The sequence below is a fragment of the Hemiscyllium ocellatum genome, chromosome 24 (assembly GCF_020745735.1).
Source record: "Hemiscyllium ocellatum isolate sHemOce1 chromosome 24, sHemOce1.pat.X.cur, whole genome shotgun sequence".
Lineage (NCBI taxonomy): Eukaryota > Metazoa > Chordata > Chondrichthyes > Orectolobiformes > Hemiscylliidae > Hemiscyllium > Hemiscyllium ocellatum.
Genome location: NC_083424.1, coordinates 16474791 through 16491906, shown reverse-complemented (window position 1 = coordinate 16491906; position 17116 = coordinate 16474791). Strand labels below are relative to the sequence as shown.

At 38.6% G+C, this 17116-nt stretch overlaps 1 protein-coding gene across 4 annotated transcripts in view; it reads right to left on the bottom strand.

The window, feature by feature from the left end:
• LOC132827069 (sodium- and chloride-dependent GABA transporter 1-like) overlaps positions 1-17116 on the bottom strand; it is a 118331-nt gene that overhangs the window by 43415 nt on the left and 57800 nt on the right. For 2 of the 4 annotated variants that reach the window (XM_060843514.1, XM_060843513.1), the window contains exon 2: positions 12021-12155. In XM_060843514.1, coding sequence (XP_060699497.1) covers positions 12021-12155 — 135 coding nt within the window. Of the gene's footprint in view, positions 1-12020; positions 12156-17116 lie in introns of those variants that run through there. The other 2 variants (XM_060843515.1, XM_060843517.1) reach the window with 2 other exon arrangements.

Sequence of the window (17116 nt, the reverse complement as noted above, 5' to 3'; positions counted from 1 at the left end):
CTTTTACCAGGTTCCACTGGTCCACAGCTCACTGGTAGAGCAGAGATTTTGAAAAAAGCCACTTATTTTGCAATATATCCAAGAAGCAGAAAGGATAGGGTAACACTATAGTTGAACTGAAACAGTCCAGATTTTCATTTTATATCCTGGTGCCCTGGCAATTTCCTCAACATATCAATGGTGCCAGTGGGATCAAGGCAGTGACAAAAGTCCCCTACTGGAATCTAAACAGAAGAGATACAGTAGGGCAGAAAGACACCCAGGGATAATTGGCAGTTTGCCGTACAAGTTGCCATCCAAACTGGATGGGTGGAATCCTTTTACATTGTACTCTTTTAATCATACAATTTCACAAAAGAAACAAAACAAAAGCACAAAAAAAGTTCTCAGGTCATTAGGTGCACATTTTGCAATATCCAATGTTCTGTTTTAGTGGAATTCCTTACCCATTTTAGCCACCTTTTCTACACAATTTGAGTTTTGATGCAGGCTCTTAGAAGTGCACACAATTCACTACAACTTGACATCTTCAAGGACTGGGTAAAAACTTTTGCCCGAAACTTTGATTTTCCTGCTCCTTAGATGCTGCCTGATCTGTCGTGCTTTTCCAGCACCGCTCAAATCTTCAAGGACTGGAATGGTATTTCAGTGATTATAAATGTAATGAAGACATTATGCTTCAATGTTCCAGGATCCCTCCACAGAGCATGGATATCAGATAAATTAATCCATAATCCAGTCAAATATAAAGTAAGCTTTTAATGTCAAATTTGGGGAACCTACCATTATCATTTTTCCAATGAACACGGAGGCACGGTGGCTCAGTGGTTAGCACTGCTGCCTCACAGCACCAGGGACCAGGGTTCAATTCCTGCCTCGGGCAACTGTCTGTGTGGAATTTGCACATTCTCCCAGTGTCTGCGTGCGTTTCCTCCAGGTGCTCTGGTTTCCTCCCACAGTCCAAAGATGTGCAGATTAGGTGAATTGGCCATGTTAAATTGTCCATATTGTTATGTGTAGGGGAATGCACTGGGTGGGTTGCTCTTCAGAGGGTCGGTGTGGACTTGTTGGGCCGAAGGGCCTGTTTCCATACTGTAGGGAATCTAACCTAATCTAAACAGAAATACCTTCTACAGATTATACTAATCAGTCAGTCTATCAGCAGGCTTATCAAAGAGTCTAAGACATTGTAAACGGTGCCATGTATTCATCAGTTCTTTATGCATTACAGTTGAAGCATGAATATATGGAAAGGTGTGCAACTTTGAGTTTTTAATAGACCTCCTGAACACTCAAAACTAGTCACATTACAGAATACTATCTAGGGAACATTTAACGTTGAATTGTTTAGATTGTCTAAATTATTTGAAGATTCTGAAAGAATGAACAGTAGCTGTTTGAACATTAAAGCTATTGTTGTGCCATCCTGATGGCCTCAGTTACTAATACAAATCAGTGTCAGAATGCCAATATAATTAATCCTAGTTGAATTATTGTGAAGCACATCATGGGGATGGAAAGGCAATTATTCTCAGGTTTCTGAAAATCATATTCATGTATAAAATGTTGCCATCCAAGAGAGAAGAGTGAGCATGCAGCAGATAAGATGGCAAAGGGCAGCAGTTCCATAGGATCAAGTAGAGAATGAGATGAGGAGAAATCTTTCTTCATCCATAAAGTGATGAACCGGTAGAATTTGTTACCACAGAAAACAGGCAAAAGTGAGACAGATGCTGGAAATCAAAGTCTATATTGGAGTGGTGCTGGTAAAGTACAGCAGATCAGGCAGCATCTGAGAAGCAGGAAAATCGATGTTTCGGGTAAATCGACGTTTCCTGATGAAAGTTTTTTGCCCGAATCGTCGATTTTCTGCTCCTTGGATGCTGCCTGACCTGCTGTGCTTTTCCAGCATCACTCTAATCTAGACTACTACAGAAAACAGTCAAGGCCAAAATGCTGTACAATTTGAAGGCATTGGATGTAGCATTTGGGACCAAAGTGATCAAAGGATATGGGACAACAGCAGGAACAAGCGATTGAGTTGGATAATCACCCATGATAACGAATGGTGGAGCAGGCTTGAGGAACCAAATGGCCTACGCCTGCTTTTTTTAAAAAAAAATGTTTTTGTTTCCACAGAAAGGGGATGAGAAAGAGAGAGCACGATCAAGGAAATGTGCAGGAGATGGATACAGAACATGGAATGAGATCTGAATTGCCACCTTGCTGTCCTTTTCCAGTAATGGATTTTTTTTTTCTTGGATCTGGAAAATGTTTTTAATAATCTTAGATTACGACTTTTCCCCATCCTCTGAATGTCTTAAAAGTGCCCCAATGAAATTATTTTTGAAGGATAGTCACAAGGTTGACAGACAATCTGACAACAAACTCAACAAGCATTGCTCAGACTAAAGATAAATAACATGAAATATTCTAAAAATTTATTGCACAACATGCTTATTCCACTAAAACACCCAAGCCCACATCAAAAATTTAATGTGCAAATGATGTGCAATAAAAACTGATGTAGTGTATTATGATCCCATTGGTATAATGATAGCACTGAATCCCTAGTACATTGTCATAAGATGTTACTGGAGTCATATTATAATGCCTGTCAGTTGTCCAGCATTTGCTTTTTGATCAGTCTGGCAAAGGTGTGCGATTGTATGGTTAAATATGAGGGGAACTAAATTATGAGTTAGCCCCTTTCCAATGACAATTGATGCTGAGTATCACAGCTCAATGAGCAATGATCTGCATATGGGGAGTCCACACATGCTAGTGAACATCGTCCTTTTTTCCAGATCCAAATTCATTTTATTGACTACCTCCACCTAATGCAACTTGTATTTGAAATTTAGCACCTAGCATCTTTCCATTTCCAATGAATAATTATTGAAGGAATATTTGGTGCCATTTCACCATCATACCATCTCTGCTGCTGTTTAGCTAGTGAAACAATCACTGCAAAGCTGCTAGTTTATTCAATTTTAAAATTTTGGAGCCAGAACACAAAGGCCAATTTCCCTACACACGTTTTTATAAGCAAGGAGGGGACATAACTTGACAGAAGTGTCAGTCCTCCTTGGTAACAGTATGTGTGTATACTAACAGCACAAATTACTGTGCCACACTTGTGACATTGAGACCCATACCAATAGAAAAATGCTAAAGATAATACTTGCAGTTAGTAATGAATTGGGCTTTATTTTCAAACATTTCTTCCTAATGCCATTGTAGCATCCCTGGTGAAAAAGAACTATAGTAGTATCTTAACTGCTTCCCCACAACAAAAAAGGCCAAAATCTTTTATTGGTTTAGAATTTGTGAACCGTAACTGTAATCAAAACAGTCAGTCAGAGGAGCAGCAATTGGGCACGGAATATGGTTACCATTAAACTAGCTCTCTGACTTCTAATCTAACAATGGTTAGGTCACACTACAAAACTTTCAGAACCAAGCATTATTCAGCACAGTCCAGATTTGCTATCGCATTACCATTGCATTAAGGTCATCACAAAGGGTTCTTATTACATTAAAATTCACCACATGGAACAGTTTCACCACACTATAGTAAAACACCAGCACAAAAATTACAGACAGCATGAACTGATAGCATTAGCCATCACCTGCTTGTAATATGCACTGATACTTACAGCACAGGTTGAGCACATCTTTAAATACAACTGAGAGTCCACCTCACGGTCTTGGGAAGTGGAGCACAATGGAAGACAATATTAAGAATTTGATAAAGGACAAGATATTGAATTACTTCAGTAGGACATGCCTCTGTTAGATACCATGAAGGAAGTTCAAAAACAACTGACAGCTGAAATTAAGATGTTGACATACAAAGATAGTGTGTACTGCAGAGATGGAAAGAATTTACTGTAATCTTTTAATGGAAAACACCCAAGCAATGGAAGTCATTGGACCTCAACTGCAAGCCATGCCATTGATCAGATCTGGCGTGTTTTGTTTTGAATGGTGGGAGTTCAGTCACTGACATACTCATTAAAAAGTAACCAACATTTTACAGGCAAACTCTCCAAATGAGACTAAACTGACACAACAAAAAAAAGGAAAGTTTTAAATTTTTTTCAGTTCAGTCATGCTTAATCACGAAAGTGAACCATCATTAATCTCAACTATTTTTTAAAACAAGGAAGAATGTTCAATTCAAAAGTAGCTCAAGGGGCTGAAATTCCTGGAGTGCTATCTTTAGCATTCTGGTCATATGCATATAAAAATCTTCGATGAGAATATAAAATGGTATAATAGTTGACCAAAAGTTATCATCAATTTAAAATTCAAGAAGTATACAAAAGGGCCTTTTTGTTTTCTTTAGAGCGAATCAACCAGATTGCTAAAAAAAAACCTCTATGGAATATAACCCCTAAACTATTTTCTCTAAACATGTTATTACATTATTTACTTAACATTTAATATAAAAGTTGTCACAAGTGAAAGTTTTTCACAGTAGGAACAGGCATGTTTGCTTTAATAACTAAAAATCTGTACTTAACAGCTTAATTGAAAAGATGATGATTATCCATGGCTGCAGCTCCATATTCAGGAAAGCAAAAATATCCATGACTGCACTTCTGATCCATCATTGGTCACCAGAGTTTTAGCACAAGTATACTAACACCAAGGCTGGAAATAGTTTGAAATGAACTCAGGAATCTCAAATTGCTTTTTCTCAAGAGGTTTATGAACAGGCAATAATTCATCTTGCTACAGAAAATGTCTTTAAGAGGAGCATTCCTTCATGAACAACCTCACCTACAATATCCAACCACTACTTAAGGAACTAGGTGGCCAAAGCCAAGTATGTTTCAGTTGTGACATAGTTGCTGCCTTAAAATTTGTTAAAATTAAGAGGACATTTCAGCATTCTATTGTCATGGGAGACTCAAAATAGAAGTGATTTAAAAAGTCTAAAAGTTTAATTACATCAGCATAATTGTCAGTTTTTACATTAAAATTAAATAGTAATGATCTCGCCTCCAAACCACCTTTTAAAATTACCAGTGAAACCAGATAATTATGATCAACTATTTCCAAGCTTTGACAAAAACAAAAGAAGATATGCTTGCAGTTCAGGTGGTTTCCTGATTTTGTGGCCACTGCAGTTAGCAACTGTGTCTTTGTAAGATTAAGAGAATCAGTAACAGATGCTGTTGGCTTATTTCAGAGTTAAGAAGAACACAAGGTTTTTGGGCATGATCTGCCCCGCAAATTCTTTCTACTTCTTCCTTGAATGGAGATGAAGGCTGATTGGAAAGCTCAATTCAATACAATAAATGTTATTCATTCAAACCATAGGACTTGTGATGATACGGTCACTTTTAAAAAGGTTATTTTGTCTTGTGGTTTTTTTTTGAAGGGAGGTTATAAAGGCAGAGGTGCCAAACTGGCTACTAGAGAACTGCATGCAAGAATCTGTCTGAATGTACCTTTTTGCTAAGGGATGTGTTTATGAGATGTTATTATATTGGAACAGCTAATTAGTAATGTAACTATTATTTGGTTAAGTTAAGTTTTTAAATAGTCAAGTTATTCTAAATTCCTTTTTCCATTTGTTTGTATTTTAACTGAAGTCATAGAGTCAGTTTAAATAAATTGCGTTTTGCTTAACGTCGAGTAGTTGGCCAGTCACATCACATCTGGAAAATAGCTCTTCACATCTACCTTTAAAATAAGATAAAGTTAGGATCCAGGCTACCTTCTTCAAATATTGAGGGAATCTGGCCTGGTCCATAACACACTGAATGCAACTCAAAAGCACCTTATTCCATTAGGCAGAATTGAGGACTGCAGATGCTGGAGATTAGAGTGGTGCTGGAAAAGCATAGCAGGTCAGACAGCATCCAAGGAGCAGGAAAATCTACATTTTGGGCAAAAGCCCTTCATCAGGAATACCTGAAGAAGAGCTTTTGCCCGAAATGTCGATTTTCCTGCTCCTCGGCTGCTGCCTGACCTGCTGCGCCTTTCCAGCACCACTCTGATCTGCACCTTATTCCATTGTCAATAAACAAAATGTTACAAAGGGCATGGATAACTGCTGTGACTTTAAGAGGTTACTTTGTCCTGGTTTTTTCTGAAGAGAGATTTTAAAGGCAGAGGTGTCGAGCAGAACAGAACCACCTGAGTGAACAACTTGAGGTCTTGGGGGATTGTTGGAACAATCAAAGCAGTCTGAAGGGCTGTGGTCAAACTCCCACAGAACAGGATGATTAGTTTAGCTTTCAGCAGAAGTTGCTGGGGTTGTGAAAAAGATCATTTCTCTCTTTGCTACAGCTGAAAGCTGGATTTTTTTTATTATTGTTTCGTGATGTTCTTTCCTCCTGGATTGGGGAACTGCATGCAAGACAATCCGTTTTCTTAATTTGCCTTTTTCCTAAGGAGCGTGTTTACTGGATGTTGCTAAATTGCAACAGTTAATTGGTTTATTGTTTATTGTTGCTGGAGAATTCAACCGTGCAAATCTCAAGACTGTGCTCCCTAAATTCCATCAGCATGTGGACTCTGCAACAAAAGGGGAGACATGCTGGAGCTGGTTTACACAAACATCCCAATGCATAGAGTCCCAGCCCCACCTCAGCTCCTCAGATCACATCTGTTATGCTAATCCTAGAATACAGATCACTTGTCAGACATGTCAAACTGGTTCTAAAGCAGGTGAAAATCTGGCCAGTAGATGCTATTTCTGCTCTTCAGGACTATTTTGAGCGCACTGACTGGCGCACATTCAGGGAGGCAGCAACCGATGGCGGTTCCATCAATTTAGAGGATTACATGGTGTCGGTGATTTGCTACATTAGTAAGCATATTGAAGACACCACCGTGTCCAAGACCATCACTTCTCACCCCAGCCAGATGCTGTGGATGACCAAAAAAGGTGTGTGCACGGCTGAGGACCCATGATTCTGCCTTCAGAGCAGATGACAAGATGGCCCTAACAACAGCAAAGGCTAACCTGACCCAGGCCATCAAAGTGTGCATACGCACAGAATACACAGCCACTTTCAAGACAGCAGTGATATGCGGAGCACGTGAAAGGGCATAGAGGCCATCACCAACCACAGAACAGCATCGCCTGCTTATGCTGGTGATATCTCCCTCCCAGAGGAGTTGAACAAATTTATGCATGGTTTGAGGCACAAAATGACATGGCAGTGAGGAAGACCACCACTATCCTCCTCCCTCCCCCCCGCCATGACTGAATACTGTGTCTTACCATGGTCGATGTGAGGAAAAACATTGTAGATTCAACCCATGGAAGGCTGCTGGATCAGATAACATCCCTGGCAGAGTGCCGAGAGGATGCTCTGATGTACTGGCAGATGTTCTCAAGGACATCTTCAACATGTCCGAGCTGCACCATAGTCCCAACATGCTTCAAGGCTGCTAATGTTATCCCCGTGCCTAAGAAGTCTTCAGCATCCTGTCTCAATAACTATCACCCTATTGCACTTACACCCAGTATGATGTGCTTCAGAGGCTCATGATGAGGCATACTAAGACCCTGCTGCCCCCTCACTGGACATCCTGCAGTTCATGTATCGACCCAATTGCTCAACAGTTGATGCAATTTCTACCACCCTCCATCTGGCCCTCGCTTACCTGAACAAGGACACCTACATCAGATTACTGTTCATAGACTTCAGTTCTGCATTTAACACTATTGTTCCTCAGACCTGATTGGAAAACAGAGTTTGCTGACCCTAAATATCGCCTTTTGTAACTGGATCCTGGACTTCTTGACTAGGACACCTCTGTCAGTCCAGATTGGGAACAGCATCTCAAACACCATCATCAAACTACCAGATTTAAAGCAAAACACATTTTATTCATCCACGATAATTAAAATACAAAGAAAGAAGGGATTGGAATAATTTAACTCCACTGGAAAACTTAATGGAATAATTGATAGACTAGCTTTTTGTTATTTCTACCATATACAACTGATACAGTAAAACGAGACAGCATTCCTCCAGGATAGAGAGTGCTACATGAATTGAACACAGCACAAAGTGCCTAAGAAGTGCAAAACATGCAAGTTACAGAATGGCAGTGATGTAATAGAAGAATGGTGCATAATAGACATTTTTCTAACAGCAATTCAAAGTGGTTCAAAATTTCAGATGGGAAAGAGTCTGATCATATGGTGTTAAGGAGCCTGATGGATTTGGGGAAGAAACTGTTGCACAGTCTGGCCGTGAGTAACCGAATACTCTGGTATGTTCTGCCAAATGGCAGGAAGGAGAAGAGTTTGAGTAAGGTGTGTGTGGGGTCTTCCACAATGCTCTTAGCCCTTCAGATGCAGCATGTGGTGCAAATTGTCTGTAATGGAGGGAAGAGAGACCCCATGATCTTCTCAACTATCCTCACTATCTGTTGTAAGGTCTAATGATCCAAGATGGTGCAATCCCTGAACTAGGCAGTAATGCAGCAGCTCAGTGTACTCTCAATGAAGTGTGTGTGTGTGTGTTTTTTTCCTCAGCCTGCGCAGAAAGGAGGGACGCTGATGGGCTTTCTTGATTATGGAGCTGGTGTTGAGGGTCCAGGTGAGGTTCTACGCCAAGTGTACACCAAGAAATTTGGTGCTCTTCAAATCTCCATGGGGGAGCTGAAGTCCAACAGAGAATGGTCGCTCCATGCCCTCCTGAAGTCAACAACAATCTCTTTCATCTTGTCCACATTAGCCGCTGCACCTCCTTTCTGGATGCTGACTCATCATTGGCGCTTATGAGACCCACTACAGTCGTATCATCAGCTAACTTGATATGATTCGACCCGTGCATCGCTGCACAGTTGTATGTCAGCATGGTGAACAACAGTGGACTGAGCACACAGCCCTGGGGTGTGTGCTCAGTGTGATTCTGCTCGATTGTGCTCTGGCCTTCTTTTCAGAGCAAAGTACTCTTCAGTCCTTGTTGAGGTGGTAGGCTATTTCCACCTAGGCAGCAAGGCAGGACAAAGTACACGCACACATTACTGGCAATTAAAACTAGATACAGAAAGTGAACAAGCACAGGTGATGTGTGACATTATGATGTGCTGGTGGTGAAGGAAGCAAACAGACAGGTTACACTACGTCAACTTACAGTCAGTTTGGTACACAGTAGAACTATCACATGGGAAACATATTACCTCTATGTGGCAGCAGGATCAAAACAACTGAAAATATATGAAGAGGATCTTGGCAGCTAATAAAAATGTGAACTGGACAATTGAGATGGAAAAAGGAATATGGAAAAGAGAAAGTCAAAAATGACAGCAAAAGCTAAAACGAGTGAAAAAAGGTGTTCTCAGCATTTCCTGGATTTAGTTTAAAAGGCAACAGGCCTGTTGGATTTGGTGTTCAGTCTCTGGGAGTGTACGTGAATGAGAGACCTGGCTACATGATCATGAAAAAGTTAATAACAGAAGCAACTGATTTGGTCTTGGGTCAATTACTTCAGAAAAGATGAAAATGGCAGTGCAGGCTGAGAGAGAGTAATTAGTAAAGCATACGGGATTCTGGGCTTCATTAAATGAGGCACAGAATGCAAAATAAAAGAAATTCTGATAAATAATTATAGAACATTAGCCTGAACTGGAGTGAGTATTTCCAATGCTGTGCTCCACACTTTGGAGCAATGCAAAAGGCATTGAGAAATCGAGAATGCGAGAGTGAGAGAGAGAAAGAGCACGCAGGAGAGAGAGAAAAAAAAAAGAGTAGACTAGATGCACAACAGTGGTTCTATGGTTAAGAGACCTACATTGTGAAGATAATTTAATGATGCTTGGATTTCTTCAAAAAGAGGGAAAAAAAAGGAGTTCAGAGAAGATTTGATGGAGGTTTTCAAAATCGAGGGATCTGCTCAGGTTAAATAGACAGTAATGGTTTCCATTGACAGATGGGTAGAGAAAGAAAAAGCAAGGCTTGGAAGCTGATTTAATGTGAATGGCAAAAGAAAAACTAACATTAGGGAACTTTCTTTCCCACCCACAGTGAGTGGTTACAATCCAAACCGCATTGCCCATAAAAAAGGTGCTGGAGGACTTTCAGAAAAAAATTGGATCATTATCTGAAGAAAAGTCTTTACAGGGCTGTGAAGATATGGGAGTGCATAGATTTTGTAAAGACAGCACAGGTGGGCTGAATGGCCTCATTCTATGCTGTTATCATTTCATGATTCACATTTGATCTTGTGTCCACAGGTAAACAATGGCCATGAAATTGTAGGGGAGAAATGCAACAATAAAACTCAAGGTGCGCTGGGCATGAAATACTACATTTCAAGATCGTATAAAGATAAGGGGAAAATACTATGCAGCTACCAAAGTGTTTTTATTACTCTTGAATTGGCAAGATGACCTATAGAGAAAGTGAGGACTGCAGATGCTGGAGATCAGAGCTGAAAAATGTGCACTTCTCTAAGGTGACCTATATCAAACATCAGTTCTATAAGTTCCCAACTGAGGAAGAAAATCAAATCAACAAGACAGTGGTGCTGCTGTACCATCATAAATATAATTCTCCTACAAATGAAAGTATGTGTGGATATTGAGACAAATCAAAAAAATCCCATTTATTTTTTCTCCTCCTATCTGCCGAATCTTACAGCGTCCACCCAGTCTCTTCAGGGCATGGATCACATTAAACAACTTTATAGAGCAAGAACCTCATAATAACATTGTGTACAGGCTTGAAGATAATAACTGAATAGAACCAGTAATGAGGGAAATCATGAATAGTAGAAAGAAGCAACTAATGTAGAATTACACCCCTTGTCTAAGTGACTCAAATGGTACGAGTAGACGAATTGTTAGGATTAACCATTGCATCAATCATAATTTGTATGCAGGAGTATCCAAAATAAGGATCAGACAAGGTGATCCAAAAAAGTAGTCAAGAAAGAGGATCATAAAAAAGGAGCATTTAAAAAAAACGTGGTTGTTGATTAATTAATTGTTCAAAACACAAAAAAAAGGTACAACTTAAAACATAGGAGGTAGGAAGAAGATTTGAGACAGAAAATCTAAACTCACTTAATTAGATAAATTGCATTATAAAAACAGAAGTCCCTCATCACAAAAGACAAATTTTTGAAACATGGAAGAAAAAACATTGCAGAAAGACACCCTCCACAGGGGATGCAGCCTGTGACAATGGGCAGCTAGTAAGGAAAGGCAAGAGAGACTTAAACTCATGAAATGTTTAAATAAACTGCAAATTTAGTTTTCAGTAGTATAATACCCAAACAGCTATCCGAAGAATATCTTAATTGGAAGAGAGAATGAAAACACTAGATTACACTTCATTTGTGGAGCTTCACACGGAGCTTAAAAAAGGAAAAAACATGAAAATTCTGTATTCAGACTCACATTTACTTCAGCTCCATAAGCAACAAATTATCCAATTCAAAACTCAAAAGTAACTACTTTGGAAATTATGGACAGGTTTAAACTAAATAGATATCACTACTCTTCACCGGTACATATCCAGATTTCTATCCTCCTCATATTTATTCAGGAAAGAATGCTCCATTCACGCAAATCATTTAATATAAAACTTCATTAATTTTGTGCTGAATAAAAATAAGCAGCTTCAGCACCAATTAGAAATTGACCAATTTCATCAAGATTCAATCTTTCAAAAATACCAATGATGGCATCAGAAGTCTAGTGCAAGTGGGACTCATTACAATAGCATGTACCTAGAGATAAATTAAAATGGTCCGAATGATTGAGTCATTTTCAGCAATATAAGCTTGGTGAGTAATCACAAGTATTTGGAGTTACATAAGTTCTTCGCGAATGAAAAAAAATGGGAATTTTATGTTAAAGAAGATATAATGTGCTGAAGCAGTTTGTATCTTATCAGTAAAGAAGAGATAAATCTATCTCCAGCACAATTAAAATATCCCAAGCAGGGATGATCAAGGAGATGAGCTGATGCTCTCATTACCGAAGAACATGTTGTTACAGGAGAAGTTTTACTACAATAATAGCCGTGGACAAACCTTTCAGAAGAGGGCAGAGTTTTGCCAAGGCATGGACAGGACCCAAACGTGTAAACTGCCCGACAGTGAATTCCATGAGAAGCAGTGGAATCCCACAGAGCAACAACATGACCAGATACGGGATGAGGAAAGCACCTATGGGAAAGACAAAAATAGTTTAGGAAACAAGTACATACATTTAGCAGCAAAACATGGAGGGCAGGGTTTGGGGGAGAAAGGGTCAGAGACTGGCTGGGCCATCCATATCCTTAGTACAGACAGCAAAGGATCATTCATGGCCATTTCCTCATCCATGTCCACTCACTATATAATGACAACATGATCAGAAACCAATAGGATTACCTTCCACGTGCACATTGATAAAACCAGCCATACCTAGTCACCATCTCTTGACGACTATACAGCCTCTGTTCCACTACTTATCCAACAACCAGTCTAAGATGAGCTAAAAATGTCATCTTGCTGAAAATTAAGCACGTTTAAGCAACTGTTCTCAAATTCTCTCAATAACAGTAAAGTATTGCATAAACTCGAAATCTGAAATGAAAACAAACTGCAAGTACTCAGCAGGATTTGCAGCGATTGAGGAAGATGGATAGAGAACATTTCAAGTTGATTACTTTTCTGTAGAACTCAATGCCAAATGCTTCCAGCAATGTGTTTTTAAACTTTATTACTCTGATTTGCCTCTCACTAGCTGAAAACCAAATATTTTGCATTTTTGATGTCCTCCTTTTCTATATATTCTCCATCACAAAAGATGGAGATCACTTGAATCCATTCCAATCTCAGTCAACTGTCACCAACAGTCTCATTCATAACAATGCAAGAAACATAAGGAAACCTCACCCAAGACTGTTGCTATTCAATGACCAGAGATGAACTTTGACCTCAATTTCACTTTCCATTCTGATTTCCATAGTCTGAAGATCTATTTCACCTTAAATAAATGAATCCACCGAACGTCCACATCTTTCTAGGAAAGAGAACTGCAGAGATTCATAACCTCTGGGTGAACAAAGTTTGCATCTGACCCTCCCTTATATTGAAAATATATCCCATAGGTTATGCTTTCCAAGAACTTTCCTGCCAAGCTATTCATAAGCAACTCAATGAAATGACCTTTCATTCTTCTAATCTCCAGAGTGTACAAACCCAATCTGTTGAATTTCTTATCACAGAACAATGGTCTCATTCCAGAAATTAATCAATAAATCTTTGCTCTATTGATTCAAAGGAGAGCACGTCCTTCGTTACATATGTGCCAAACTCCAGGTATGTTCCCACAAAAGCCCTGCACAATTGTAGTAAAACTTCCTCACTTTTGCAGTAAAAGGAAACAGGATGTTTACTTTGAAGTACTTAGAAGGTCTTATAATCAACAAGCAAGTTAAAGTTTGTTTAATCATTTGCTATTTACGTAAATATCTAAAAATAAATCTTGGCTAATATACTTAACTTTAATCTGCTATGGATTGGTCATTTTTGGGAGTTTTTGTTACTCAATGCAATTTAGTTTTGTTACGACATGGTGGTGAACCCCACTGCTAATTAAACAAAACACCCAGAAATTTGCCTCGTAGTCTGTTAAGTGACACAGAACTCCCAAATTCCACTATATAAAAGAAAAAAAACCAATTTATTCTTTAACTCTGAAAGTGAACATTAAACAACAACTACTTATAACTCTAAGCCTCCTTTCTCTTAAAATGTTTGTTATCTGCCTCCAATTCAATAACAATATACTGTTGCAATGACAACCTCTATTAAAATTACATCAACTTAATCTCAAAAACGCACAGTGTCTGTCGTTTCTGATGTCCTCCTTCTGTCGGCTGAAGATCTCCCTGGGTCACCTCCTGTCTTTTACCGCAAAAGATGTTTCATGTGAAAAAAGGCACCCGTGATAGAAAAAGTGTTTTGAATGGCAGTTTACGCTCTACCTTTTAAAATGCTTGATTCTTAATACCCCAAATATTGTGTTGTCTCATTATTAGAGGTTAGCAAAAACAATAAATTCAAACTTGAGTGGGTTTTAGTATCACAGGGCATAATTTATACTGATTGGTCAAATTTGAATTATCATCAAAACAGCAGCCAAAACTCAGGTGTACATTTCACAGCCAAATGTTACAGGTTTTCAATTTTCCAGTACACTCAGAAATTGCTACTTAGTCATCTGACAGGTGTTTGTAAACTCAGTGCAAAACAGCATTCACTCTCTCAAAAGATACAGTACACACCTTCAACATAATTAAATTTTCAATGAAAATGTTATGATTTCTTTAAATATTTTCCACTGTTCTTCTACTTTTTAAATCTAGTTTCTTATAAGCCTTAGCCAACATGCCCCTCTTTATCTATTGAGTTGACTTTAAATCCGAAACAATATTCTTAAACTTAAGTTATATATTTAAATTTAAGTGTGACATTCAATCATAATACAATCACTCTACCTCATTGGACCCTTTCCTATGAAATTAGTCATTACACAATACAAGATTAGCCTTGTTTATTTCCATGCCATACTGTTCTCGGAGCCTGATCTGAATGTATTGAATGAACTTGAGCTCCCTGGTATTTGATTGATCAAAATATCTTAATAGTAAACTTCCCATAATTCTGCACTCTGTCACAACGTTCCTTTTACATCTTGATTGCACGTTTTGTCCAACTGAATAGCTTTTGTAACCTTTGGACCCAATTATTTCAATGCTCTGCATCACTGGTCTCCCATTGCTCACTCTCTAGTTGATTAGAAAATGCTGCTGCATCCATATTACTTGGCACAGAGTTCCGCTCATCCATGCCAACTGACCTACCCAGATCTCCAGATGCCCCAATGCCTCAAAAGGTAAAATAAAATCTGGTGTTTAAATCCCTCCATGATCGCCATCCCTTCTCAATCATCTTTAAACAGCTCCATCACTGAAAGCTCTCACTGCGTTCTCCCCCTTAGGTTCCAGTGTTGCATGTAACTCACCTAAACACCTTTAGGTTCCAGCATTGACAGAAATACCTTTTGCCACTTGGGCCTGTGATTTGAAACTTTATATGTTTGATTTTTCCCGCTTTAAAAAAAAAGAACATAATCAGTAATTCCTCTTTGAATAGAGGATGTTTTTCTTTGAAGTATCTTGGGACACAACAGGTGTCAAGCCAATACTTATTCTTGAACGTCATAAACAAAATATCTAAACATTATATTGCTGTTTGCCTAATCTTGTTATATACACGAACTGCCTACCAGATTTTTAAATTACATTGCCTGTAGACTCATTCCTTGATATCTGATGATGTTTGAATCCACATACTGAAGGTTAGCCCCAAACCGCATTTTTCTTTAATTGACTTGTTTGCTGTAATCACATGGTTTAAAAGTTTTAAATCTTAAATTAGTGTGTTCATGTAAAATTAATTTGTGCTGAATATATGCTTTAAGAAGATTCAGCAAATATTTTTTAGAAAAGGTGCAAAGTATATTCTGTCTAAAAAAGGGTGGAAACAAAAGCAATTCTGATCCATTCAATTTAAGACATCAAGCCTACAACAACACTTCCTTTCTGAGTCAGAGTAATCTTTGTTCCAGCTTGCGTGTAACCAGAAAGTCCAAAATCAGAATGACTATGCAATTCTAATTGTCAGGCACAAATTACTACTCAAACTATGCTACTGCTGTGCGATCCTTTTACCTGATTTTTAAAAAAAAGTCGGAAGTTCATCAGCAGGAAAAAAAAAGCAAGAAAAACTTTTTCATTGCATAGAAAAATATTGATGAAGTGCCAAGATAAACAGTTTATGATCATAATATTTTTACCTTTATTCTTGGAGAGGTATAAGCATCAAGTTTGTGATATAACTATTTTGTTAGAGTGGAAGGGCTCTGTGGCACAGTGATAGTGTCCCTATGTCTGAGCCAGGAGGCCCAGGGTCACATCCCATCTGCTCCAAAAGGTGTGCTTTATCATCTCTGAACAGATAGGTTAGAAAATATCTGAAAGTGGAACGAGGCACAGTTACCAACCCACTGATATGGATGGCTGCTGAAATGAGTAACATTATTTGGGAAGTAACCATGTCCATTTGGCTCATGGCTAACTTTAAATTGTAACCACTAAGAAACCACTGACCCATAATCTTCAATACAGTAAGTGAAATGATTCCAGATAGAGAAAACAGTCTTGACAGAATCCTTAAAAACATATCACATTTAATGAAAAGACTTAAAGTGGTTTCTCGGAAGTAACAGTGCAGGTAAGGATGAGGAATTCTGGAATCTAGCTCACAGTCCTGCCAAGATTCAGATTGTACGCAGACTAGTGGCTTTGAACCAGTGTGGTGGTGGTGGTGGTGGTGGCGGAGGAGGAGGAGGATGACGATGACGATGACGATGACATTTCGAATTGACTAAATAACTGCATCATAATTAGTTGAAAAGATAAAGGACCTGACTATCAGTTTTTGACATGGCTAATTTTGTAAAGCAGTTGTGCTTCCCAAGCACTTATTCTGCTGACAGAATTTTTACAAGTTGTATTGAAATGGTGGTACCGTGGAAAGATCCAAAGTTGTTCTGATTACTAGTCAAGTAACAGAATCAACATGTCATTGCACCAAAGTTGTTTTAGTTAAGCAGAATAGCTAGTACATCCAATGTTGGAAGAATAGTTTACTGAGTGACTCTACCACAAGCTGTGTAACTGCATACAGGCATATGGTAGGTAAGGGTAAGAGAGAGGAAAAAAAACCTCAAAATGTGCAGTAAATGAGAACACAAAACTTTCTCATGAACTTCTAGCTACTGGATACAAGTTTTTAAAAATGCAGTCTCCTGTTCATCAAGTTTATAATCAGTGTTCGCTAATCCTTCTATTTTTCTTACTTCAACAAAACAGGATCAGGAATACTGCCTGTGAGTATTCAAATTGTGACATCATTCAATAGAATAAATTTAAGAGTGGACATCAATATGAAAGTAAGAACAATTCATGACGACATTAACCATTCACTATATTTACATGAACACATGGGTTTCTTGCAGTGGAACCTCAGTGATCAGAAATCCAAAACAGCACCATACCCTTGGGTCCTCGATA